A 25,165-nucleotide genomic window follows, 5' to 3' on the forward strand; every position below is an offset into this window, starting at 1 on the left:
TCAATTATTTAGTTGATTTCTTTCCTATTTGAATGATGTTAAAATAATAAGAGATTTAGTGGAAGATAATATCTGTTTACAGAATATATCTTTAATCTAAATCTTAGGAGTTTTTTAGTGATGTGGAGCTGTCTTTTTTTTCTAGGATTATAAGTTTTTTTCCCTGTAGCCGTTGAGGGCAGTTTTTTATTTTTTTGGATTGATAATAAAACATTGAGACTTTCATTGTTCTCGTTTTCTTCTACCTTGTGATTTTCTGGCCATTTGATTTTGCTAGCTTTTGGCATCATTTGGTATCAGAGCACAGGTTATCTCTCAAATGGTCGGACGTGGTAGACATGATCCTCCTCCCCGTAGATACGCTGATAGAGGCAACGAAGGAGAACAACCAGATCCATGAGATGTAGAGATCTAAAGGCTACAACAATGAGTTCGGGAATTGGAGATACAACAAGAGGCTCAAAACCAAGATTCTCAATCAGAACACAACCTTCAAGATAACGAAGAGAGGGATGTGAATCCGTTTGGTAGGGGTTTCCATGGAAGGAATGCATTTAAAACTTATCAACGGAATACCCAGAGGCAACACTATGACGACCCTTTATGAAACTTGGGAATGAAGATAGAGATCCCTAAGTTTGATGGGAAAGCACATCCTGACGACTTCATAGATTGGTTGAGCATTGTAGAATGAGTCTTTGATATAAAGGATATTTCCAACGCCTTGAAAGTAAAACTTGTAGCCATTAAGCTAAGGAAGTTTGCTTCACTTTGGTGGGAACACATGAAGAAACAACGCCAACAGGAGAAGAAATCAAAAATCGAAACATGGTCGAAGATGAAGAAGCTATTACAGGGAAAGTTTCTCCCGGTAAATCATCGTCAAGAAGCCTTCTTAGATTATCATAGTTTAGCCCAGAAAACGTCTTATGTTGAAGATTTCATCGTTGAGTTCGATCGACTCAGGATGCGATGTTCTGTTGAGGAAGAAGAGGAACAAATTATTGCATGTTTTTTGGGAGCCCCCAAACCTGAGATTGCTGATATTGTTCACCTTCAACAATATTGGACATATGCTGATGTATGTCGTTTGGCCTTAAAGATTGAAAAACAGTTAAGAAACAGAGGAAAACTTGGAGCAAGCAGGTTTGTGTCGTCCTCCCGTTCACTACCGACGCAACAAATCATGGCAACCAGCTCTAAAATTGACACCCCAACAGGTATGACAGCCAATCCACCTGCTACACATGTTCTTCGATGCTTCAAATGTCAAGGTGCGGGTCGTATGGCGAGGGAATGTCCAAACAAACAACTGGTCACTTTGTTGGGGGAACCGGACCATGTTTATGATATTGAAGGGAAGGATGAAAGTGACGGGGAGGAGATCGAGCTGGTGTATGCTGATCATGGAAATGATTTAGTTACTCAACATGTCCTAAACGTTGATGTAGAAAAAAACAGTAAATGATTGTTCTTGGTTGCGCAACAACATTTTTCGCACCAAGTGTACATCAAAAGGCAAGGTTTGTAGTGTCATAATCGATGGGGGCAGCTGTGACAACATGGTGGCAACAAAAATGGTGGAAAAGTTAGGGTTCAAGGTGGAAAATCATCCAGAACCATACCAGTTAATGTGGCGCAAGAAGGGGAATGTTATGAAGGTAAATAAATGTTGTTTAGTTCAGTTCTCGATCGGAAAAAAAATATGAAGATGAAGTCTGGTGCGAGGTTATTCCCATGGATGTGTGCCACGTGTTATTGGGAAGACCTTGGCAGTATGACTGAAAGACCAAACACGATGGTTTTTTGGACACATATAGTTTCAAGAAGGATGGAGTTAATATAGTGTTGGCACCCCTAGACACCAGGGATAGTAGTACTCGTAAAAACTTGTTTATCTCCAAAACAGAATTCATTGGGTTAACCAAACTCATCCCTCAACCTACCATTTATACTTTAGTTGTGACAGAAGAAAATGGTTTTTCCTCAACTGTTCCAAATCTGATCCAACCATTACTCAATGAATTTAGGGACGTCTTCCCTGAGGATATTCCACCTGGTCTACCTCTTATAAGGGAGATACAACACTGCATTGATTTCTTACCTGGTTCCACTATTCCAAACAAGCTCGCCTACTTTGTGAACCCAAAAGAGTTTGAGGAGTTACACCGACAAGTCAGCGAGCTACTCAACAAAGGACTAATACGAGAGAGTATGAGTTTGTGTGTCGTACCAGCCTTGCTAGTTCCAAAACATGGGGTACCTTTTGCATGTTTATTGATAGTAGAGCTGTGAATAAAATCATGATTAAATATTGATTCCCTATTCCGCGTTTCGATGAGTTAATCGATCAGTTGCATGGGTCGACGATTTTCTCCAAGATTGATTTATAGAGCAGGTACCATCAGATTCATATGCGACCTGGGGACGAATGAAAAACCGCCTTTAAAACATGTGACAGACTATACGAGTGGTTGGCGATGCCCTTTGGGTTGTCAAATGCACCAAGCACTTTTTATGCGGCTGATGAACCATGTTTTTAAAACTTTCATAGGTCAATTTGTTGTTATTTACTTCGATGACATTTTAGTTTACAGCCAAAGTGTCGAGCAACATGTGTCACATCTTCGACATGTGTTTGTAGTCTTGCGGGAGCAGAAACTATACGCCAACGGGAAGAAGTTCCATTTCCTAACTAATGAAGTTATCTTTGGCTACTTAATTTCAGGTGATGGTATTTGGATGGATAATTCCAAGGTTGAAGCTATTAGGAACTGGCCTACACCTACTACGATCCATGATATAGGTAGCTTCCATGGGCTAGCCTCCTTGTACCGATGTTTCATTCGAAATTTTAGTACCATTATTGCCCCTATGACGGAATGTATGAAGGGCAAGAAGTTTTCTTGGACTAAAGAGGCTGGAAATGCATTTGAAGACTTAAAACAGAAGGTTGCACAAGCTCTTGTTTTGGGTTTTACTAATTTCAGCGAGGTGTTTCAAGTCAAGTGCGACGCTTCGGGTCTTGGTATAGGCGGTGTTCTAAGTCAAAATCAAAAGCTAATTGCTTTTTTTCAGTGAGAAGTTCAATGAAACGCGCCGCAAAATACTCTACCTATGATAAGGAGTTCTACACCATTGTTCGTAGTTTGGAATATTGGCGACATTACTTACTCGTTAACGAATTTATTCTATATTCTGACCATGAAGCCCTCAAATATGTCCAGGGACAGCAGAAACTCAACCCTTGCCATGCCAAATGGGTCGAATTCTTGCAAGCTTATTCCTTTGTTATTTGACATAGGGCTGGTTCTTCAAATATTGTTGTTGATGCTCTAAGTAGACGTCACGTGCTCCTTTCAGAAATGAAATTTCGGGTTTGCGGTTTTGATTCATTCAGGGACTTATACCAGGATGATCCAGATTTTAGAGCCATCTGGAATAGCTGCCAGGACAAGCCCCTTCACGACTTCTCAAGACACGACGGTTACCTCTTTAAGGGTGCTCGGTTGTGCGTCCCCGTGAGCTCGTTATAGGACTCAATTATCAATGAAATCCATGTTTGGAGGTCTTGCGGGTCACTTTGGCAGGGATAAAACCTTGGACTTAATCCACAGTCATTTTTTGGCCCAAGATGGAGCGTGATGTTGCCCGTATAATTGCTCGATGTCATGTGTCATATGTGTTGGATTAGTGTCTAATCCCGTAACTATATTTGGTATGTACTTGACCCGGTTGTGCATGGTCCTTTTGGGTTGCCTTCACCAAAGCAACTTGACAAGGTAATTTGATGAGAAAGAGACGATATTATGATTTGTTAATATATAATAAGAATAATATATTAAAGGAGAAATCATATTTATTTAGTTAGTATTACTCATAAATTAATTAGGATTTAATTTGGTGACTAAAAGAGATTAATTGAATAAAGGAGCATAAACTGTCAAATGTGTGATAGTTGTGTTTTGGGCTAGGAAACCTAATGGACTAACGGAGAACGAAATTATGATGAAGGATCGTCATATTTTCGTCCAAGGCCTTATTCCAGAAGGTTCCTTGGGTTGCTTGGTGACTAAGCTGTCCATTAGGGTTTAGACTGAAACCCTAGCAGCCTACAGTATAAATAAGACCTCTAGCCTTCAATTTTCGGCCACTTGCTTCCCAAGAGAAACCCTAGGCCGAAATTAAGCATCTCTTCCCCTCTCTTAAAGCTGCCTTCTTGCTTGTGGTGTTTGTAAGTCATTATAGGAGTTACACTTGTGACTCTAAGCTCAAGAACAAGAAGATCCAAAGGATTTCAAGCCAATTGAAAGAGGTATTCACTTAGATTTGTTCTTATAGTGTTAATTTCGAATTATGTATGCTAGATTAGGGTTTGCAAGTCTTGGATTCATTGCATGTACAATAGAGAAACCTAGATCCAAGCTGTGACATCCCCAATTTCATGGCCAGAAAAGACCGATTTGTTTATGCTTTGTTTTTAAAATCTGAGTAATCGTTTAAAGAAAATTGTTGCGGAATTTGTCCCCAAAATAAAAAAATATGATAAGAATTTATCAAAGCATTTCTTAAAGAAAAGTATTTTCATTATATAACAAAATCTCGGGATGTCATGTTCCGATACAGACACATAAGCATAAACAGAACTTACATTTATTTACACTAATGATTTACATCTCCTTTATTCTCTTAGTGAATTATGTCTTCGTATTGATACCTGTGATACAAAGAAAACTGAGTGGGTCAGGCTTGGGAGCCTGGTGAGCATATAGGGTTTTCAACCCACAATAATACATTTATTAAATTCAATTATCAACAATCAACCCAAATACTCATCCCCATTATATTCTTTATTTATTAAGGTTTTACCCTAAGAATCGATTATACTTTCTTCATTCATTCCTAAGGGTTTACCTAAGGAACTGGCACACAGTCCATTTGCTACAAGGTTTATACAACAGGCACTACGTCGTATAGTCACCAGGGTTCATACAATTGGCACTACGTCTCATAGTCACCAGGGTTTACACAATAGGCACTACGTCTCATAGTCACCTGGGTTTACACAAAAGGCACGAAGTCACATCATCACCAAGGTTTATCAAATAGGCACGAAGTCGCATCGTCACCAACTATTCCATCTACCCATGTTCTACCCAACATTTTTGTAGATATAAATACAAACACAATTTAAATCATTTAACACCCGTATAAAAACATCAATTCCAAATCCATCTCAAATAGATAATTTATATATAACACATAGCACGTATTTTATAAAATACTTCATATTTATGTGTAAGATGAAAGTGACTATACACTCACTTGATCAGAAGATGATCGGGCAGCACTACGGCTTGCAGAAGTAGTGTTTCTCCGTAGATCTGGAAGATCTTCACAAAAACCAGCTCCTCGCGGGCAGTGCTTCGGCTCGGGAATAACGCTCTTCGGGATCCTCGGGGCTTCGGATCTTGCTTCGGGGCTCGGAAATATTACTGGGGCTTCGGGGTATAAACGGCATGCAAAACGAGGCAAAAACTAGAGAGAAGAAAGAGTTTGAACAAGAGAAAATGACTGATTTCGAGTTCTATTTATAGGCTGAGGGTCTGGGATTACGCGGGGCGTAATCTCAAATTACGCGGGGCGTACTTGAGTTACGCAGTGCGTACTTTGACGTCATTGTGTGCGTCGACTGGTGGCACTCGAGTATTGGTCAGACAAGTTGCACCCCTTTGAGTACGCTGGGCGTAATTTGACTCGTCGAACTTCTAAATTGTGTAACTTTCGCATACGAGCTCCGTTTTCGACGTTCTTTATATCCACGCGTAGGTGAGACTACGCTCTACAACTTTCGTTTAGACTCCGTTGGCTAACTTTGACTTTATTTTTATTATATTATTTTTAGTAGGCCGGGACTAGAAAACTCCGTTATAAATTCATAGCTTCTTCATCCGACGTCCGTTTTCGCCTATCTTTTTATCGTTTCACTACAATTGTCGAGATCTTCGATTCTCATTTAGATTGTTTCGGCTAAAAACCGCTCGATCTCAAATCGAGTATTCGGGCTGCATACTGCTAAGCTGAAACTTAGAAAAATCATAACTTCCTCATACGAAGTCAGATTTGGACGTTCTTTTTATGCACGCTCACGGTTTAACGTACTATACAACTTTCGTTTAGATCACTAAGGCTAAATATCTCTCTAACATAAATTCACTTTTTACGTCATTCAGCGTCGTGCCGGTTCTGTAGCGAAACTTCGACAGGTCATAACTTCTTCGTTATAACTCGGATTTCGGCGTTCTTTATATGCACGGAAACCTTGTAACATATACTATAACTTTAGTTAAGATTATTCATTCTAAATAATCTTTCATCAAAAAAATCCATTTTTGATGCCTATCGTCTCTAAATTGACTAGCCCGGATCTACGGGCGTTACACAAGCATTAGGGTTTGTATGAGCACAGATGATTGTTCTTATGCATAAAACCCATCAATATGGCCAAAACCCATCACACTAATGCGGGCCTATATACACCGTTGCCTGTTCCTGTTGCCCTGTGGGAGGATGTTAATTTGGATTTTGTTCTAGGCTTACCTCGAACTCAAAGACAAATAGATTCTATGATGGTTGTTGTTGACAGATTTTCAAAAATGACTCAATTTATACCCTGTGCTAAGACTTATGATGCGAGCCAAATTGCAAGATTGTATTTTTCTGAAATTGTCAAGCTTCATGGAGTTCCAAAGACCATCACCTCGGATTGGGATGTTAAATTCGTGAGTCATTTTTGGCAGACTCTTTGGAAAAGTATGGGTTCTAAGCTGCAATTCAGTAGCTCTCACCATCCACAAACGGATGGCCAAACCGAAGTTACAAACCGGAGTTTGGGGAATCTTTTACGGAGTCTTATTGGTGATAACCCCAAGCAATGGGATTTAACCCTTGCTGAGTTTGCCTATAATCGTTCCACGAACCGCACTACTAGGTTCAACCCGTTTATGGTCATATACGGTCTAAGCCCTCTTACTCTGCTTGATTTGACACCCATTCCCCTGGTTGACCAAGTTAGTGTTGAGGCAGAAAATCAATCACAGCAGATCAAAACTCTCCATCAGAAGGTTCGTGATGAAATCATTAAACATAATACAGTGTATCAAAATCGAGCAAACAAGCATAGGAAACAAGTTGTCTACAAGGAGAGTGATTGGTTTGGATTCATTTGAGAAAAGAACGTTTTCCAGTTGGTCGTTTTGGGAAGTTGAAACCCCGTGCTGATGGTCCTTTCCGGGTGCTCAAGAAGATTAATGATAATGTCTATAAAATTGAACTGCTTGGTCATTACAACGTGTCGACTACTTTCAATGTTGCTGATTTATCGTCATTTCAGAAGGGAATAGATGAAGGAGCACACTCAAAGGCGGTTCCTTTTCAAGGCAGGGAGGATGATGCAGGAGCATCTGATCACAGCCTCTTATTGGCTGTTTTTTTTTTTTTTTTTCGTTTTAGTCAATTATTTAGTTGATTTGTTTCCTATTTGAATTATGTTAAAATAATAAGAGATTTAGTGGTAGATAATATATGTTTACAAAATATATCTTTAATCTAAATCTTATGAGTTTTTTAGGAAAGTGGAGCTATTTTTTTCCAGGATTATAAGTTTTTTCCCCTATAGCCGTTCAGGGCAGTTTTTTTTTGGATTGATAATAAAACATCGAGACTTTCATTGTTCTCGTTTTCTTCTACCTTGTGATTTTCTGACCATTTGATTTTGCTAGCTTTTGGCATCAGGTTGCTTCCATTATTTGTATTATAATCTTTATTATGTTTATTGATTTGTAAAAGTATTGCATGCATCATATCCATTTTGCGGGCTCTCCTGTCTTGCTTATTTCGGCTGTTATTTTTGGCTCAATTGGTTTGGTGTGGTCATTTCCTTCATAAAAAAAAAAAAAAAAAGTTTTTGTAACCTCCATCTTTTGTATGTATGGTTCATGAGTGCTCCGCATTCATTTGAAATTTTTACTCGAACTCTTTTCCATCTTTCATTGTTAAGTCCCAACCTTCAAATCCCCTTAAATTCAACAAAAGATATACAAATAACTTTGCTCACCCAATAAACATGCAATGTTTTGAATTATAAATAAAATATATGATTTTAAGCATGTGTGTTATGCAAAAACAAGAAAAAATATGCTAAAAATGTACCTAACAATAATCGATTAAAATGACAAAGTCGAAATTTTTTTCCAACAGTTCCCGAAAGTCTATGGTTTACTTTTATATTAATGCGGATGCTTAGTCGTGTGCAACCACTACTTATTCAAAATCTTGAAACTTGAAATTAAAGTCTAATGATGTAAATTGAGACCTTACATAGTATATTTATGAGCTTATTAAAATGCAATTATTATGCTTAATTATAGAAGAAGGGACAATGATGCTCAATAATTTGTTTCATAGGGTCTCAGTTGGTTGCAAAATTCAATTTTGGATCTTATACCACTCTGTCTTTATTGTCATGATTCCATGATTGACGCTGATATATGTTGTCATCCCCTCCCTCTGCTCACACAACCTTATCATTCTTGAAACCCCAGAAGCAAAAACGATCCACCGAGTCTAGATCTCTCACAAAATTCGACCTTTTCATGGGCTTTCTTCTTCAACCAACTCCTGCTACTCCATGGGCAATTCGTTCTCTTACTCTCACTTCATCTCCTCTTCTTTGAAGCCACTTCTTAAATTACCCATCACTCGTTTCCACCTTCTTCTTATCTTCCTGCATACCCTTTTATAACTCCTTGCTTTTAGTCGCAGTCAGTCAAACCTCGAAATTGAAGCGGTGTTCTTGTTTTGCAACTTCGATTTTCACCCAAAACGACCAATTTCCAAAACGGGGCTGCTTTTTCGCTTATCATCAGTAGAGTCAACCCATCAATTGACTATTCAAATCTCCAAAACCGATCAATTGCAAATCAAGTAAATGGCATCGGTGTTTTTGTATCATGTGGTGGGGGATCTGACGGTGGGGAAGCCGGAGCTGGTTGAGTTCACCGAGAATGAGACGCTCGAGGCTGCGATTAAGGCAATCGGAGAGTCGACAGAGTGCGGGATAGCAATTTGGAAGAGGAGGTCGGTGCAGAAGGGTTTAATTGAGAACGCAGAGATGAGGCATCAGAGATTTGTGGGTATCTTAAATCCGCTCGATATCGTTGCTTTCTTGGCAAGAGATGATTGTTTGAATGATCAAGAGAAAGCTCTGAAGACGCCTGTTTCTGAAGTGGTTGTTCCTGATAATACTTTGATGAAGGAAGTTGATCCTGGCACAAGGTTAGCTTTCATCTTGTGTTTTTGTTTAGATTAAAGCAGTGAACTTGACATCAAACCCTAAAACACTCGATTTATCATTATCAATCTGTTGTCTTCATCTTTCGATTGTTCTTGTGTATGAACTTTTTTTTCGAAAGAGTTCTGTGTATGAACTTGTTGACATATTTGTTTATATATTAGTAATTGATCTTGGAAGGTTTTTGGTCTTTCTTTAGGAGCATAAGATCTGAGATTTAATAATATGATAAGTTTAATACTTTATATGATTTTACATGAATTCAGATGTTATAATCTTAAACATTCACATTGTTTTTACAAGCTGTTAATCGGTAGCCATATGCGGATCTGTTTGGAATCGTACACAGTTTCCAGTTACCAATACTTACTCCGTTAAGAAAAGGGTTACTTTTTGATTCAACATATTCAAATCTACTACTTTTCCAATAAGACATAGATTCTTCTAGCTTTTGGGAGAAAAGGTTGGTTGTTGATGTTGATGTGAAGAGAATCATTCTTTGTCAATTTAGAAGATTATTATAATGTATATATGCAACCGCCAACAGGTACTAAATTTATCATCAATTTTAGGATTTACATATATGTGTGCTTCCTTGTATCCATCCATTCCATTAGATTCCTTATATAAGAAGAGACCATGGTTGGCATACATAAAAAGCACAACGTAGTTTTATCAAGGTTAAGAAATGGCAATGTACTTTCTTAGATTTATTTATTGTATCTTATTTTCGTTTTTTTTTTTTTTTTTCTAATTCCAACATTGTAAATCTGAAAGTACAATGCTATTGAAAGCAAATATTGAACTCTTTTTTTTTTTTTTTTAAATGTTTTAGATTAATAGACGCGTTGGAGATAATGAAGCAAGGTGTCCGGCGACTTCTGGTTCCAAAATCCATAGGATGGCGAGGGATGAGCAAACGCTTCTCAATTCTCTACAACGGAAAATGGCTCAAAAACATCGACAGCAATCCCAACATCACCATCCCCAACATCAACAACCGCCCTTCATCTTCATCTTCAACCCCCACACCCACCGCCCTCAGCCGCGACAAATACTGCTGCCTTTCACGAGAAGACGTCATCCGCTTCCTAATTGGTTGTCTCGGAGCCCTAGCCCCTCTCCCTCTCTCCTCAATTTCATCTCTCGGCGCAATAAACCCTAATTACTGCTCAATCGACGCATCATCTCCCGCAATCGAAGCATCCCGTCAGATCCCTCGCGAACCAAGCGCGTTTGCGGTTGTGGACCGCACTCCCGACGGCCAACACACGATTCTCGGAGAGATTTCCGCCTCCAAACTATGGAAATGCGATTATTTAGCCGCCGCGTGGGCCCTTGCTAATCTTTCCGCAGGCCAGTTTGTTATGGGCGTCGAAGATAATTTGTCTTCAAGGTCGCTTCCTGATATCGTTCTGGCGGGAACAAATGGCGGGAGTTTAGTGAATGGAGGCGGAGCGCGGCCGCTGAGACAGAGGACGTTTAGTAGCAGGAGTGTTGGGTTTTTTAACAGTAACCCTTCGAGTCACAGTTTTGGGGCTAATCGGAGTATGTATAGAGGTCGGAGTGTGCCTTTGACATGTAAAGCTACGAGCTCGTTGGCGGCAGTTATGGCGCAGATGTTGTCTCATCGGGCGACTCATGTTTGGGTGACGGATGCTGAGAATGAGGAAGTCCTGGTTGGGTTGGTTGGATATGCCGACATCTTAGCTGTTGTGACTCGACCCCGCGCTGCCCCAATTACAGAGGGTCAATCCACTTAAGGTACTTAATTTAATGGAGAATGTTTGGTTTGCATTTGTGTATGTACATGTTTAATACATGAACCCATGAATCCGGATCTTTTTTGTCATATTTAATTCAAATTCTTGTATTTCGTAATCTTCTTCTTCTATTTTTTTTTTATTATATAGGTCCATTATAACCTGTCCTCCCAAGAAAAGTTTGCGTGATCATGGAATATATATATTAAATCTTATGTAATGGGTTAGGTCAAAAAATATTGGCTTAATATTAAGACATCAACCATTTGCACACTCGCCATTTCTTCTATGTTTCTCTCTCTCAACTCCTTTCATATTAAATTGAATAATATTGTTAATATTAATGAATATTGTGATTGTTTTGTGGAATAAAGGGGTAATATGGTCATTTAGTTTAATTCAAGATGGCTTCTTTGGTCTAGATTATTGTATAACATTTTATACACATCAATATCCATTCAATCACTTTACTTATATAAGATTTAATCCATTCAGCCACTTTACATATACATGATTTATTTACTTATATAAGATTTAATCCATTCAGCAACTTTACATATACATGATTTAATGAGGGAAAAAAATGAACCGTTTACAAGGAAGGATGAACACTCAAGTGACCATCAATTCATCTTTGAACGTTTGAAGCACAAAATATGGACCGACCAACAATTTATGACTATAAACATGACATCTGTAGGTCATTGAAATCATATACAAGTTGGATGTGTCACATAAGCAACAAATGGTTGAAACTGAAAAGCATAGTCAAGAAGATACTATGTGAGTGTGGTTTTTCAAGAGCAATTATGAAATGGATGAATAAATGAACATGCCACGTAGAAGAATAACCACGCCCATATCTATCACCTAACATATACAATGAAAGAATCAGCACACCACATACCTACATTGTCCTTACAAATCATACGTATTCTGCATTACCCCCCTCAAATTTACATATACGAAACCCTAACAAATACAAACCAAACTTTATGGAGTGCTAAACTTATGCTATTGGTGTCTCTGATCCGATGAAGATGCAGCAGAAGCCTTTGATGTTAAAGCATTGATCATGGATCGAGTTGTAACCAGCTTGTCTCGAAGCATCACGTTGTATTCATACAGATTTTTGAGGTTTTTATGGATTTCTTGAATGCTGATTTCAGAACCAGGCATGATTTCTGTCAACACAAAGACACATAATCAATGAAGTGATACAATTTACAAATAAGTCTATTTGGCTAGGATTGGACCGGGACTTAGACTAATGTCAATGGCACAAAAAGGTGAAACAAAGTGGGACAGTTGCAAAAGACGTTCTGACCCTCATAATACATAAATAAAAAATTGCCCTAGCCATAAAGACGTGTCGTCTCTTAACTCGGAAGGGTAATTTGGTCATTTGTATATTACCTAATGATGGCGGCAAAGGTATATCATGTTGAGGCGTATCTGTGTTATTTGAATGCATGCTGCTACTATTTCTGTTATTTTCCTCTTTGCAATTCACATCATGTACCACCTGCAGCAGATGAGAGAAGAAGACAATAAGTTCATGTTCTATGACTTGTGTATCAAAAATAAAAATAAAAAGTTGGTTGCCTAAAATGGAAATGGTTGCCATTACAATTTACAAACAATGTGTGTATATATATATATATATATATATATATATATATATATATATATATATATACTACTATTACAATCTATGCCTTGTAACTTCATACCTTCGCACCCGGTGTGCTAGCTTTAGTAGTGTTGAAACTGATATGATCCATTGTTGTTCGTTTCCTTCTTTTTGGAACTGCAAAACAATTGCAACATTCCCTTTCCACAAAAGCTTTGTCTTCTGAAGCCAATATTCCAGGGCCCCACGTAAAACTTACATACTTTCTCAGCTAGATTTGATAATTAAAGAAATATTGAAATTTAGTTAATAATCCAATCACATACAAAGGAGGAAATTATATTCGCTAAATTATTAAGACAAAATACCTTATTCCATCGTTCTTGGGCTTTCCGGCGATTTCTAATACTTCTCATCACTCTATCCTCACTACGGAACCTCTTGAATCTGTACTCAAACTAAACGGGACAAAACAAATTAGGATCCGCTTTACTTTATTTTATTCACACTTGAAATGACATGCTATCAGTTTTATATTTTCAAAAGTTAATTACATTTTCGGTCGTTGAGTAGCTGATTTTTGCAATTTTGGACGTTTTTGGTCCCTATTCCAAGTAAATAACTATATTTTTTGGATCAACATTGCAAACATCACCTATAATTAGGGACCAAAATAGTCATTTTACTTGGAACCAAGATTCTCAAATAAGGACCAAAATTGCAAGAGAAAACTTTTTTGGATCAAAACCACTATACACGGGGACAAAAAATGTAAATTTCTATATTTTCAGACTAAAACAAACCCAAGTACGTATTCGGTTCTATTTTAGGTTTCCATTATTATCTATTTTCCGTTTCCATTGTTACTGCAAATGAAATGTTTGTTAAAATTTGGAAAGAACAAGGCTTAATTTTTTGGAAAAGGAATAAGAAGCATACTTGCACCATAAGGTAGAAAAATATGACAATACTAATGCAATACAAGCCGCCAACATCAGCAAGAAACCCCACTGCATTCTTCGAAAAATAACATACGTTAGACAAAGTATTAACATATCCTTCGAGCAAATATCTAATCTAATCAAAAAAATTGCAAGCATGACAAAAGGGCAAAGAAGTAATATTACTCACCAGGCCCAAGGGTGCTTTGATTGTCGATTTCCACAATGTAGGACGAAAGGTAATTGACATACAATGTCATATTCACGAGCCCATCTGCAGGCCTCTGTAATGAGGCCTGCAGTTGGTTCGTCTCAGAATGAGACGAACCAGGAAGGAAGTCATGAAAAAGAGGTTGTATGAGTTTAAGATCGTGTTTAGTCCGGTATATTCTTGGAAACAAATTAAATTGCAAAATATTCGGATCTCTCCCTCTATATGTCACAAACTTTGCACTATTTGTACTTCCATTCTTCAAAGCCCCACTTACAAAACTCACGTGCTTTTTGTGACGCGGGTCTCTTGCGCTCAACTTAAACTCGAAACCAACCGCCATTGCAGGCATATTTGGGAGGTCAACAAATTGCCATGAGATGTATAAATTGTCACGAAGGAGTTGACAATCGTTGCATTTTAGAGATATGGTGGGGCCCGTTGTGGTGTTTTCGCAGGTGAAGTTGACCAAAGTGGAAAGAGGGGCGGTTCGGTAATTAATGAAACCGGGGTTTCCGGTGACCAAAGTGGAAAGTCCTTGTAGATTTGAGCAGGTCATGGTGGAAATGGTGGTTATGTTGAATTCCATGTCGTTGTGGAAGGATGCTAAGTCGGGTGCATTTGTTGCTATCACAGTGTGCACCTCAACGGTTCTCATTGATATGATTTGGTATAGTAATCTGTGATTGGAAGACACGTGGAAAAAAGAAAGGTTAGGTAAGTTATACATGGGTGTTTCTTTTTGACTTGATACAGACTGAACGACTTAATACAGAAAGTCAGAGAGGAGACTTTCCCCATCAAGTCCTAACTTTACCCATAAAGTGGTTAATGGGAAAAAAAGAATATGATTGTGTGACTAAATAATGTGTTTGTATTTGAACATGAGAAATGTGTGAAAGATAGTGGTGTGGTTTAGTTATGAAATTTATGGGTCACTCACGCAGCAAACAGACCAATAAAAAGAATCCAGCTTGCAATCGAGAAAGTTCCACCAAGTTCTGTTTTTCGCTTCTTGACAACTTTTTGATCATCCTACACAAATGATATAAAGAATAATGTATAACAATGTTCCAAGAAAAAAAAATACAAGATGAAAAAATGATAGGATAATCATAAAGAAGATGCCGATTAGATTTTAATTTATTTCTATCTACCAAGATTTTTCCTTCCAGAATTCCCAATCTCTACATGCAATTTCCTAATCAAAAGAAGGATACGCTTTTTAGTTCAGGTGATTAACATGTGATTTACAGCCTCACTAATCAGTAATCACAAGAACATATGAATAACCCAATCGAAAACAAGAATGCATCAAGATTCAAGATTCTGATGGCTAGAAAGTCTCAAAAGCAAAATCTATTTCATAGACATAGCAAAAGGGTCAAATCCAGTTGTTTCCGAATTGAAATTTAACATATTGTTTTAAGGCTTTAAGTTACTTATCTACATCATTTTTCTATTTACGTAATCTTTATATGGATACATAATGAAATTATTCACAATTTTTTTACTGTATTTAATACTTGGCTAATTTTGACTCTTGAAAGTCAAAAGATGGAAGTAAATCTAAATCCAACATTCAACAATGAGTCAAAAAAGTACCAGCCAATGGCGAGTAGCAAAGGAGACATCCAGTCTGCTAATCCACCATCTGATCTGAAACCAAAGCGTTGTTCCATCACCGAGCTTCCCAAATCGCACAAAGAAGCAAAATACGAGCCACGAAGCAAGTAACACAAGGGTAGTCTCAAGAAACACAGCTTGAGATTGTGTGAATTTCTTGATTGTGTCAAATGAGAAGAGGTTAGCAGGGATGTTGATTGAATAGTCGACTCCAGAACCCACCAAGAACTCGTCGGCACCGGAGGAGGTCGCCGGAGAGCAGGTGTTATCGGTGGTGTTGTAAAAGTAACCTGGATTGCAGGCGCATAAAGTGGTGTTGTATCTGAAGAAATTATTGCTTGGACACTGCATTCTGTGAAATTACGTTTGTGGGTATTCTGACAACTCGAAAATCAAGATCTTTTAGGGTCTGATCTTGTGAATCTTTTGATTCTTGGTGACCAAGACCAAGAGGCAAGACTCAAGAGGTGAATGACCAAATCAAGGAATCCTTGCGTGTTTGGACAGTACAACAATCGGTGCGTTCCGGATTCTTAGCCCAGAACGATCTTCCAACCCAAAATTGTTATTTTATTAAACATAAATAAACAGTTTTCCATATTTATAAAAAAAAAATTGATAAATTTCATACATTATGCAAGTAAAAATGATAAACTCTATTGTAATGAGAAAATCTAACACTTTTCTTCAATAATAATAATAATAATAATAATAATAATAATAATAATAATAAACACTTGTCTACCGAAAAAAAAAGTGAAAATAAAATAACAATAATTTGCAAACGAGTTCAAATTTTGTAATGGGAAAATTCATACACTTATCTTCAAATTCAATAGACTCTATTGACCTTATTATAAGGATTAATTTTCCATGTCTAAAATTTAATGTATATAACCAGGCTTTGTGTATAAAATTTGGAAAATAAATAACCCAAAGAACCCTACGAGCTCTTTGAAAAGGTCATTTGGTTAAATAAAGGGTTTTACATGGAAAAGTTTTATTATTTTGGAAAATTTTTGATAAAGTTTTAAAAGTTTTTTTTAACAGAAAAATCCTATTATTTTAAGAAAACTACGTAATTTATCATTTGTTGTTCAAATATAAAAAATGATTTTTTTGTTAATTTGGATAAAATTTTAAATGATCAGGTCTTTTCTGTTCAAAAAAACTTTTAAGACTTTATTAAAAATTTTCCTAAAATAATGGGATTTTTCTGCATTAATCCCTTAAATAAACTATGGAATTAAAAAAATTATTGTGAGAGTATTTCGTCCTATTTTAGTACTGTTTGTACATATACCAGCTTAATAGATAGAGTTTTTTTTTTTTTTTTTTTTTTTAATATTGTAGTAATACTATTTTATTTATTTATTATATAAATCGATATTGGTAGAACTCATAAACAAGCTTTGTGAAAGAACTCTGTTATGTTCGTATGCTTTTTGGGTTGTTTGATATGATGATAACATGACATCAATAAATTAATTGAAAAAACTCGTCTATTATAAATGTTTTTGTATTGTATCTTTTTAAATAATTATAGACTTTTTCGATTAAATAATTTAATATTTATTTATGATAAAAAAAAAGTACGATTATTCAATACCGGCGGATAGAAAATTGTAGAAAAAAGTAACACGAGTCCACAATGAAAAAAGGACAAAATAATGTGACTGAAAATGTTGACGTAATCTGCATCCACGTGGCAATTATTGTTGAATGCCATGCTCTTTCTTTGCTTCTTTCGTTCTAATATTGAGGTGCAATCCCACTACAAGTCTCCATGTATTTTTTATAAATATATAATTTTGACTAGATATAAAGTATATATAGGCGTATATTTTGTAATGTGAAGGAATCAAATAGGAACAAACAATGTATAGTATTGACTACTGACTAGATAAAATAAAAGTGATCAAAAAGTAATAGCTTAGACCAAAGGGTTAGTTAAGGGTTGTCTTGGTTAGCCTTTCAAAAAAGCAAGTGGTAGTTTAGAAGGGTTTATAATCAATAGATATATTCAGTAATTAATGGAACGTGAAATATGATGTTTACTAAACATGTAATAAAAAACTATCAAAAGTTATTAATTTCAAGTAACAGTTAGTTAGGAAGAAAAAGGTAAAGGTGTGTATAAAAACTTGTTCAAAAGAAAAGATTCAACATGTTATCTTCCAAAACACTAATTTAAACATCTCAAACTTATGTAACCAGTGCCAAAACAAAAACACAAGTCCCCAAACAAGACGACAACTTTTGTGTTATTTATTTATTAAGTCGAATTCACTTGAACACGTGGGATCTCTGAGCTTTTTTCAGACAATTCAACTTTAAGCCATGTGTCTTGGTCTGGGTACAGTATTATATTACAAAACTCCAAATAAGTTAAATTTAACTTATTCGAATTCAATCTTCGATATAAGGAAAATATATCATTGTTTATTGTTTGTTTCTCGTCTCTCAAACAAAAACAAAGAATGTAATCTATTACATGACGTATCATTATTCTTTTTAATTTATTAGTACATCTCAACATACAAGTAGTCACTCACTCTGAAGGGGTAATGTGAATGTGATAAGTAAACTTTGTAGTAAAAAAAAACAAAAAATGTTTGGTAAGATACGATTATGATATGGTGTCAGTAATCTTTTCTCCTGGTATTCACAAGATCATCTGCAAAATTGTTGTTTTCAGTTTTTTGGAGATCTTTCAAGTATTTGGCATAAGCTGGATCATAAGTTGTTAAGATCCGCAAATACTTTGCTGCCTCATCATCTCGTCCTATGCTTGCCAAAGAACTGCAAATTCACTTACAACTGTCAGTCTCAGTCACTCACTAGCTTTGTGAATTTTTTTTATTTTTTTTGCCAAAAAAAAAATGTTGCATTTAATTGTGAACCTTGAAAGCATAAACAAGGCATCACAATAATGAGTTTTGCTCTTGGGGTCCTCTGGCTCTTTCATATTTGCTATTCTTTCCAAATGTACAATTCCTTCTACAACTTTACCCTGTCCAATATGCACAAAACAGCAATTATTTGATTTTTTTTCTAGAAATAGAGAAACTATAGTGTGATATTTTCTTTTAAAAATAAAAAATAGTTCACCTGCTTTGCAAGGGCCACACCTAACCATGTACATGCTAGAATCAAATGATCAATCTCTTCAACATCTGTTGGATGGCCCACAAGAAGAAGCTGCCAAAATAATAAAATGAGTTTTTTTTTTCTTTTTTTAATTAATTAATTAAAAGTAAAGTGATGAAATTTTAATTAATGAAGATCTGAATACTTTGGTGACAGCACGTTCCAAGTAGTCAGTAGCTTCAACTAAATTTTCATCTTTCATTAATATCTGCCCCATAACAATCAATGCTCTCGCATACTCAGGCTCCTTTTCAAGTGCTACTCTGTAATTAATGTTCTTCAGGAAAGGGTAAATGCAAAAAATAGCAATGTACTTTCAGCATTCCACTTTTATCTTTTTTTATTAAAACATTCTACTTTCAACTTTGTTTTTTTTTCTTTATTAGGACATTATACTTTGAAAAATATACCCAATTATAGCCATCAGAATTGCTTTAGCATTGTATTTTCAATGCTACAATTTTGGATACATATGTTTATAGAAATGCACTTTCAGTTTTTTCCCTTATTAATACAATACTTTGAACAAATTACCCAACTATAACATTGTACTTTCAGTTTTTTTCTTATTAAGACATTATACTTTGAATAATCTACCCAATTATAGCGGTGAGAAATGCTCTAAATTTGCATGACATTGTTATAAATGGGTAAATGTAATTTCTTCCCAATTATAGTGTTGATTTTTCTTATTACGAAGGACATTATACTTGGAAAAATCTACCGAATTATAGCAATCAAGATTGCTTATGGCATTGCTATAACTGTGTAGATTTTTCAAAACACACCACTGTCATAGAATTTTAAAAAAAAATATATCAATGAAAATACATTGCTATTTCTTGCATTTAACCCATGAAATTAGTTTAACCAGTATGAAAATTTACCTTAGAAGTGTTACTGCTCTATCTTTTTCCCCCTTGGATAGGTGTTTAATCGAAAGCTATATATAAGGATAAGCAACAACCAAGATGAAGAATTATGAGCAAATTGATACTGAAATGAAGAAAAGAAAGAAGCCTAAAATGAAAAAGATGACCTACATTAAAGAGTTCTAGCAGTGATAATTCTTGAATGGGTTTTTGAACCAAAGGGACAGTAAATGTGGCTTCTAGTCCATCCATTTCATGAGTCTTTTTTGATTCCAATGGAGCTGATTTGTCGGGTAATCCTAATTTTTCGCGAATGTGTGGATGCTTCAAAGCTAATTGCTGCCATATTGATCACAAAGTAGGAATGGAATGAATTTCCACGTGATTTTTTTTTTTTAATATTTATGTAAATACAATGTACATTTGTAACTCTACTCTATACAATATTTGGCTAATCAATGATATCATTAAAAAAAATTCATTACAATATCTAGTTATTTTAGGAAACAAAACTGTAATGTAATTTAAATTGTAGATTAAAAAAAGATTTTTGTTATTAGAGCTTACATAAATAAAAATGGGTTATATTGCAAGTTTTCATCCCACTCTACGATGGAATGGAAAATGATACCAATAGCTAAGGATTAAGGAATGGAAACTAACAAAATAGGAGGAATTACACCCTTTGAAGAAAAAATGTATCTATACTTCTAAATATGTAAAAATACGTATTTATACTTCTAAAAAACATATTTACTCCTAAAAATGTATTTATACATTTTAAACTGTACAGCCAAAAAAACCCGTATATAAATAGATAGAATTTTTTAAAAATTGTAAAAACAATGGTTAATTAAACATTTTTTCTAGTATAAATACGCTTTTTCTGTATAAATACGTATAATATAAAAAATAAAAAAATAAAAACTTAGGGTAAAAACGTAATAGATTTGTTTGTAAAGTTAAGGGTTTTCTTGAGAATTTTATTGCATGGTAACCTGTAAACCTATGATAGCAGGTAATAAGGGCAAAAGAAGAAAAAAACTAGCAAAGTTCTGGTTTTAACGCACCAAAAAGTGATGTTCGGGTAAAAACCGTATTTTTCTGAAAAACTTAAGGGTTTTTATATCAATATCCCCCAAAACAAACAGTTTTTTTTTCTGTTGTGATGGAATGAGCTATGATGATTCCATCATAACGAGCACTGTCTTAGAAAGCTAAAACCAACCTGAACAAGGGTTAGGGAGCTGCTAGCTGCCCAATATAGCAAACTTCCCTGCAAAAGCATATTACAAAAATCTGAATCATTAGCAACTACTAACTCACATTATCTTATTAAAGGATATTCATGGGTAAACTAGTCAATAACAGCAACAAAGAAACACTATAAATTTTCCTGACATGTAGTTAAGATTTCGATGATATAAATTGCAAGTATGTTAGTTGCGATATATGACAACTTAAATTCACCTGGGGAAGATAAAATCCAACAAAAAATATAGGAATTGTGAGACACTGCAAGTAGAACCTGTAATACTGCAACAAAAAGCCACAGATGTTAGAATACATTTCTTACTTAAACAACAATAAGTTTAACTTAACATAGAATGTTAGCATGTGATAAACTGAGTATATTTGTAAGGGCGCTTGGTTTGTAGAATCTTTTTGGAAGTATTTCATTATTATTTATTTCAAGATACATAAAAGAGGGTATTCTGGTCTTTTAATAATAATAATAAAAAATAAAAAAAAAATAAAAAAAAGAGGAAGGACATGAAATTTGAGGATTCCAACAGAGTTGAACTCTGTCCATTTGGCAACCAAATCAAACACCCCATGGCATGGAATCTTAAATTCCAATTCCTTCCTTGAGTATATGGATTATTTCACTCACCTTTGCTAAAACACCAAATATATTGGGGAGCATTGTCAGAGAAGACTTCTCAAATGAAACCTAGTTGAAACAAATGATAATTTATTTCAGTAACATACAACATAATCTGAATAAACTCGATTGAGACAATGCTATACAGCCTCTACAGAAGAAATACTTACACAAAAGACATAAAACTCAGGAAAATAATTCAGCTAGACATTAGACAAGTGAGGCTCTTCATATTGTTTTCTATTAACAAAAAATATCAATTTACTCAAAACCTTATTCTTTCTCGAAGAAAGAGAAATATTGACTTTATAACTTGGGAAATTTTGTATCTATTAATATTAGTAAAAAAAAAGTGAAGTAAGGGATTTACCTTAACATTGACAAGATGCAGTGAAGCTAACAACACGGGAAAGATGTAGCCTGAAGCACCATGTGACACTTCAGTCAGATTCTGGAACCAAAGAGTGCCCCCCTGAAATGAATTTCATACAAGACAGAACTTGAAAATTTTATTTTTAGGCTACCAATAACTAAGAGATGTTGGATAAATAGGTTCCAATATATTATGCATTAACGAATAGTTTTGTTTATACGTTGCCTTACAGTTTCAAAGCCTGAATGATGATCCAGTGCCATTCGTCGGACACTTGTTGTTCCCAAGAGAAAGCAAGGAATCTGAATGATAATTGTATCAAAATATTATAAATAAAAAAATATATATATTTGATGTCTATGGACAGTTTGGGGACAAAATAACCTGAACAGAGGGATATGCTAAGACCCATAAAAATGAAGGGCAGCCAATTTCTTTCCTTTTCTCCCGAAAGTGTTTGTACTGCTTTATCCAACTCTTTCCTGAGAAAGGTGGTGGTAACGGGGGAGGCACTTTAAGAAGCATAACAAAGTCAAAACCACATGTGTAAGTGTAAGTTAAATACTAAAATACCCAATCTCTATTCAACTTCTAGTTATATGCACAATGGCAATGCTTCCAAACAATATAAAGCATTAAGCTGTTCTATATGTAAGCTAATCAAAAGATTGTTTTTAGACACTAGTGAAATATGTGCAGCCTTGATATCGAGCATTACATGGTATAGTGATAACACAGCCATGCCATGAGCAGTTAGTATTGAATGCGTAATTTGTGTTACTAATTTTTGTAAATATGCACGATTCCTATCTTAAGTGCAACATTCTTGATCAAAGCAGGGAGAGGATACCAACATTTTGGTGCTAATTCTGCATTAATCTTCAACTTCTGGAGTTGCACCAGAAGCACGGGAAGTATAGCAGCTCTTAGAGCTAGTGTGGAGATGATGATAACCATCCACCTACAGAAATAGTCACAATTAAAACAAATATATTACATGAATAAAGTAAGAGAACGACTCAAAGAAAGATAGGAATTGTATTATGATTTACTCCTTTCCCTTTACATAACAAAACTTAATAAAAACTCATTTGTGGTATGCATTTGCATACCCCCACCGTCATCACTTTGCAGATGTCATCTTCATCATCAAGTGTTTAAATTTGGAATGCTTTTCCTAAAGATGAATGTCGATTTGATCATCATGCAATTAGTACCATAACTAACACACTCATATCATTTTTTTTTCCGGGAATGTCTACTAATTATACAGTCTCGTTAGTCAAAATACATTTACTCTCTGGTCGAGCATATAAAAATCGGTTTAAGCTTACCAAGGCATGCCGGTGAGATCATGAACTTTATCCAGGAACCAAACCAAGCAGCGAACCGGAAGAATTGCCTCCTCGTCACTGCCAGCCGCATCACTAACCTCACCGGGAATTCCCCAATCACCTCCACCATCATAGTTGTAATCAAAAAATCCTGGCCCAGATAGCTCTTCACTCGCGGGACCATCTGTGGCCTTTTCTCTACCAGTTGAAAAGGAACGATAAGATGATGATGCTAATGAGAACTTATACGGTCTCAAAAATCGACCACCATCACCGTGTCTATGGAAGTCGTGTGTAGCTAAATACCGATCGAATACATTAGAGGAACGGCGGGGTTCGATTGAATAAGAAGGGGAACTAAGACTAGGTGATGAGGAAATTGAAGAAGTAATTATATGAAGAGTGTGATTTCGGCAGCGGAGAAGCTTCGATAGCGATAGTTTCCTCGTAGCCATGGCGGAAAAGATGATCGATGATGGAGAGGAGCCGGAGACGGAGAATCAATTGGCTAATAGGGAAAGAATGACAGGCATCGTCCCCGATTCCTGTCGGGCAACCCACCCGTTTTAGGCCCTTTCCAAATTTTATCATGGGCCAGCAGATCCAGGTTCTAAAAGTATGGTCTCAAGCAAAGGTCAATAACTTGTTAGATATAAATGGGATATTTGTTAGATATAAATAGGATATAAATAAAAATAATTCGTAGATACCTTTATTAAATTAAATTAGGTTTAAACCCGTAGAAATTCAATTTGAATAGAATTATACTTTTGATTGTCTAATAAAAATAGATATCAAAATTTATAAAAAAAAAAAAAAAAAAATCTCTAAATATTATTAAAAGAGAACCCTTAATTCATCAATGAAGCAATCAAGGTCATTGATTGTATTTCAATCATATGATTTTCACCATTAGATCAAATTGATGACATCATCTTCCCAACATAGAATTCAAACATTTAATTATAAAATCTTTAAATTTACCAATTATATTTCAAACACAATTACATTAAATTATAGAATCTTTAATTATAGAATCTATTCATATTTAATTATAGAATCTATTCATACTTTCGAAAATATATTTCACAATTCGGGAATAATTACATTTAATTATAAAATCTTTAAAATCAGCAATTATGTTATCAATTAAAGCATATCATTTTATTTATATATGAGACATCGGTTTCTCCATAAATCTGGCCAAAAACATGAATAACCGCCCCCATCTTTCTCCTCTATTTTTTCTCTTAAACCAGACTTCCCTAATCCTCTTCTTCGTCATGTCAATGGTTGTGCTTCAATTGATGTTTTGTGTGTTCATAACAGAATGTAGCACCATAATGCAGTTCCTTTTCCTCATGTATTCTTAGAATTTGCGTATTGTCTCTTCCTTGCATCTCTAATTATCACACCTCTGCTTTGGCTTCACACATCTTTTGACGATCTCTGTCATCATTAACCCTAATTAATATTGTTCATAATTTAATTCCGTTATTTATAGTTTTTGGCTTCAAAATTTAAACCTGATTAGTTTTTCTTTTTTAAAAAAACTCATTAAATAAGCATATCAATAATCATGTTGTTTTTAATCTCTATATATATTAAAAGAGAAACCTGATTACATCATCTTCAAAAATCAGGTCTGTTGATTGGCTTTTCCTTATAATTTTCCACCCTTAGATCAATTTGATGATGTCATCAATGTTAATAGGATTTTTTTAAATCCTTTCAAATGTTGATTAAGGAAATAATTATTTTTTTGGATTCCGACATTTATGATTAAAATGTTTATTAAGGAAATAATATCTTTAAATCATTTAAAATCGTTGACCCTTATAATGTTCAAAACCATCATTTAATCAAATCTCATTAAATATGCATCTAATTCATCTATTTTTGACAATTATTTGAATTTAATATAAAATCACACCTCCTATTTTCTAATTATTTATTGAAAATCGTTAATCAGCTCTCATTCCTTATTATTTATTGAGAATCAGGAACATTTATTTGTTTCTTGTC

At 35.2% G+C, this 25,165-nt stretch overlaps 3 protein-coding genes across 3 annotated transcripts; 1 reads left to right on the forward strand and 2 right to left on the reverse strand.

Annotated features, from left to right (window-relative positions):
• The first annotated feature begins 8,507 nt into the window (after positions 1-8,507).
• On the forward strand, positions 8,508-11,233 carry LOC111920969 (CBS domain-containing protein CBSX6). Its single transcript, XM_023916543.2, has 2 exons — positions 8,508-9,336; positions 10,188-11,233. The coding sequence occupies exons 1-2, from the start codon at positions 8,990-8,992 to the stop codon at positions 11,113-11,115; spliced, it is 1,275 nt and encodes a 424-aa protein (XP_023772311.1). The 5' UTR covers positions 8,508-8,989; the 3' UTR covers positions 11,116-11,233.
• Positions 11,234-11,905: 672 nt separating this feature from the next.
• On the reverse strand, positions 11,906-16,136 carry LOC111920967 (uncharacterized). Its single transcript, XM_023916542.3, has 8 exons — positions 15,506-16,136; positions 14,844-14,935; positions 13,880-14,580; positions 13,688-13,758; positions 13,117-13,206; positions 12,849-13,019; positions 12,532-12,640; positions 11,906-12,299 (listed from the first exon to the last, which is right to left on the reverse strand). The coding sequence occupies exons 1-8, from the start codon at positions 15,875-15,877 to the stop codon at positions 12,130-12,132; spliced, it is 1,776 nt and encodes a 591-aa protein (XP_023772310.1). The 5' UTR covers positions 15,878-16,136; the 3' UTR covers positions 11,906-12,129.
• Positions 16,137-17,948: 1,812 nt separating this feature from the next.
• Positions 17,949-23,758, reverse strand: LOC111920970 (ALBINO3-like protein 2, chloroplastic). The gene is made up of 14 exons (XM_023916544.3): positions 23,141-23,758; positions 22,661-22,767; positions 22,191-22,318; positions 22,037-22,108; positions 21,804-21,905; positions 21,443-21,502; positions 21,019-21,084; positions 20,777-20,824; positions 19,720-19,887; positions 19,564-19,619; positions 18,822-18,939; positions 18,638-18,727; positions 18,430-18,539; positions 17,949-18,328 (listed from the first exon to the last, which is right to left on the reverse strand). The coding sequence occupies exons 1-14, from the start codon at positions 23,593-23,595 to the stop codon at positions 18,169-18,171; spliced, it is 1,740 nt and encodes a 579-aa protein (XP_023772312.1). The 5' UTR covers positions 23,596-23,758; the 3' UTR covers positions 17,949-18,168.
• Positions 23,759-25,165: the final 1,407 nt, after the last annotated feature.

This window comes from Lactuca sativa, chromosome 8 (genome assembly GCF_002870075.4).
Source record: "Lactuca sativa cultivar Salinas chromosome 8, Lsat_Salinas_v11, whole genome shotgun sequence".
NCBI classification, from domain to species: Eukaryota; Viridiplantae; Streptophyta; class Magnoliopsida; order Asterales; family Asteraceae; genus Lactuca; species Lactuca sativa.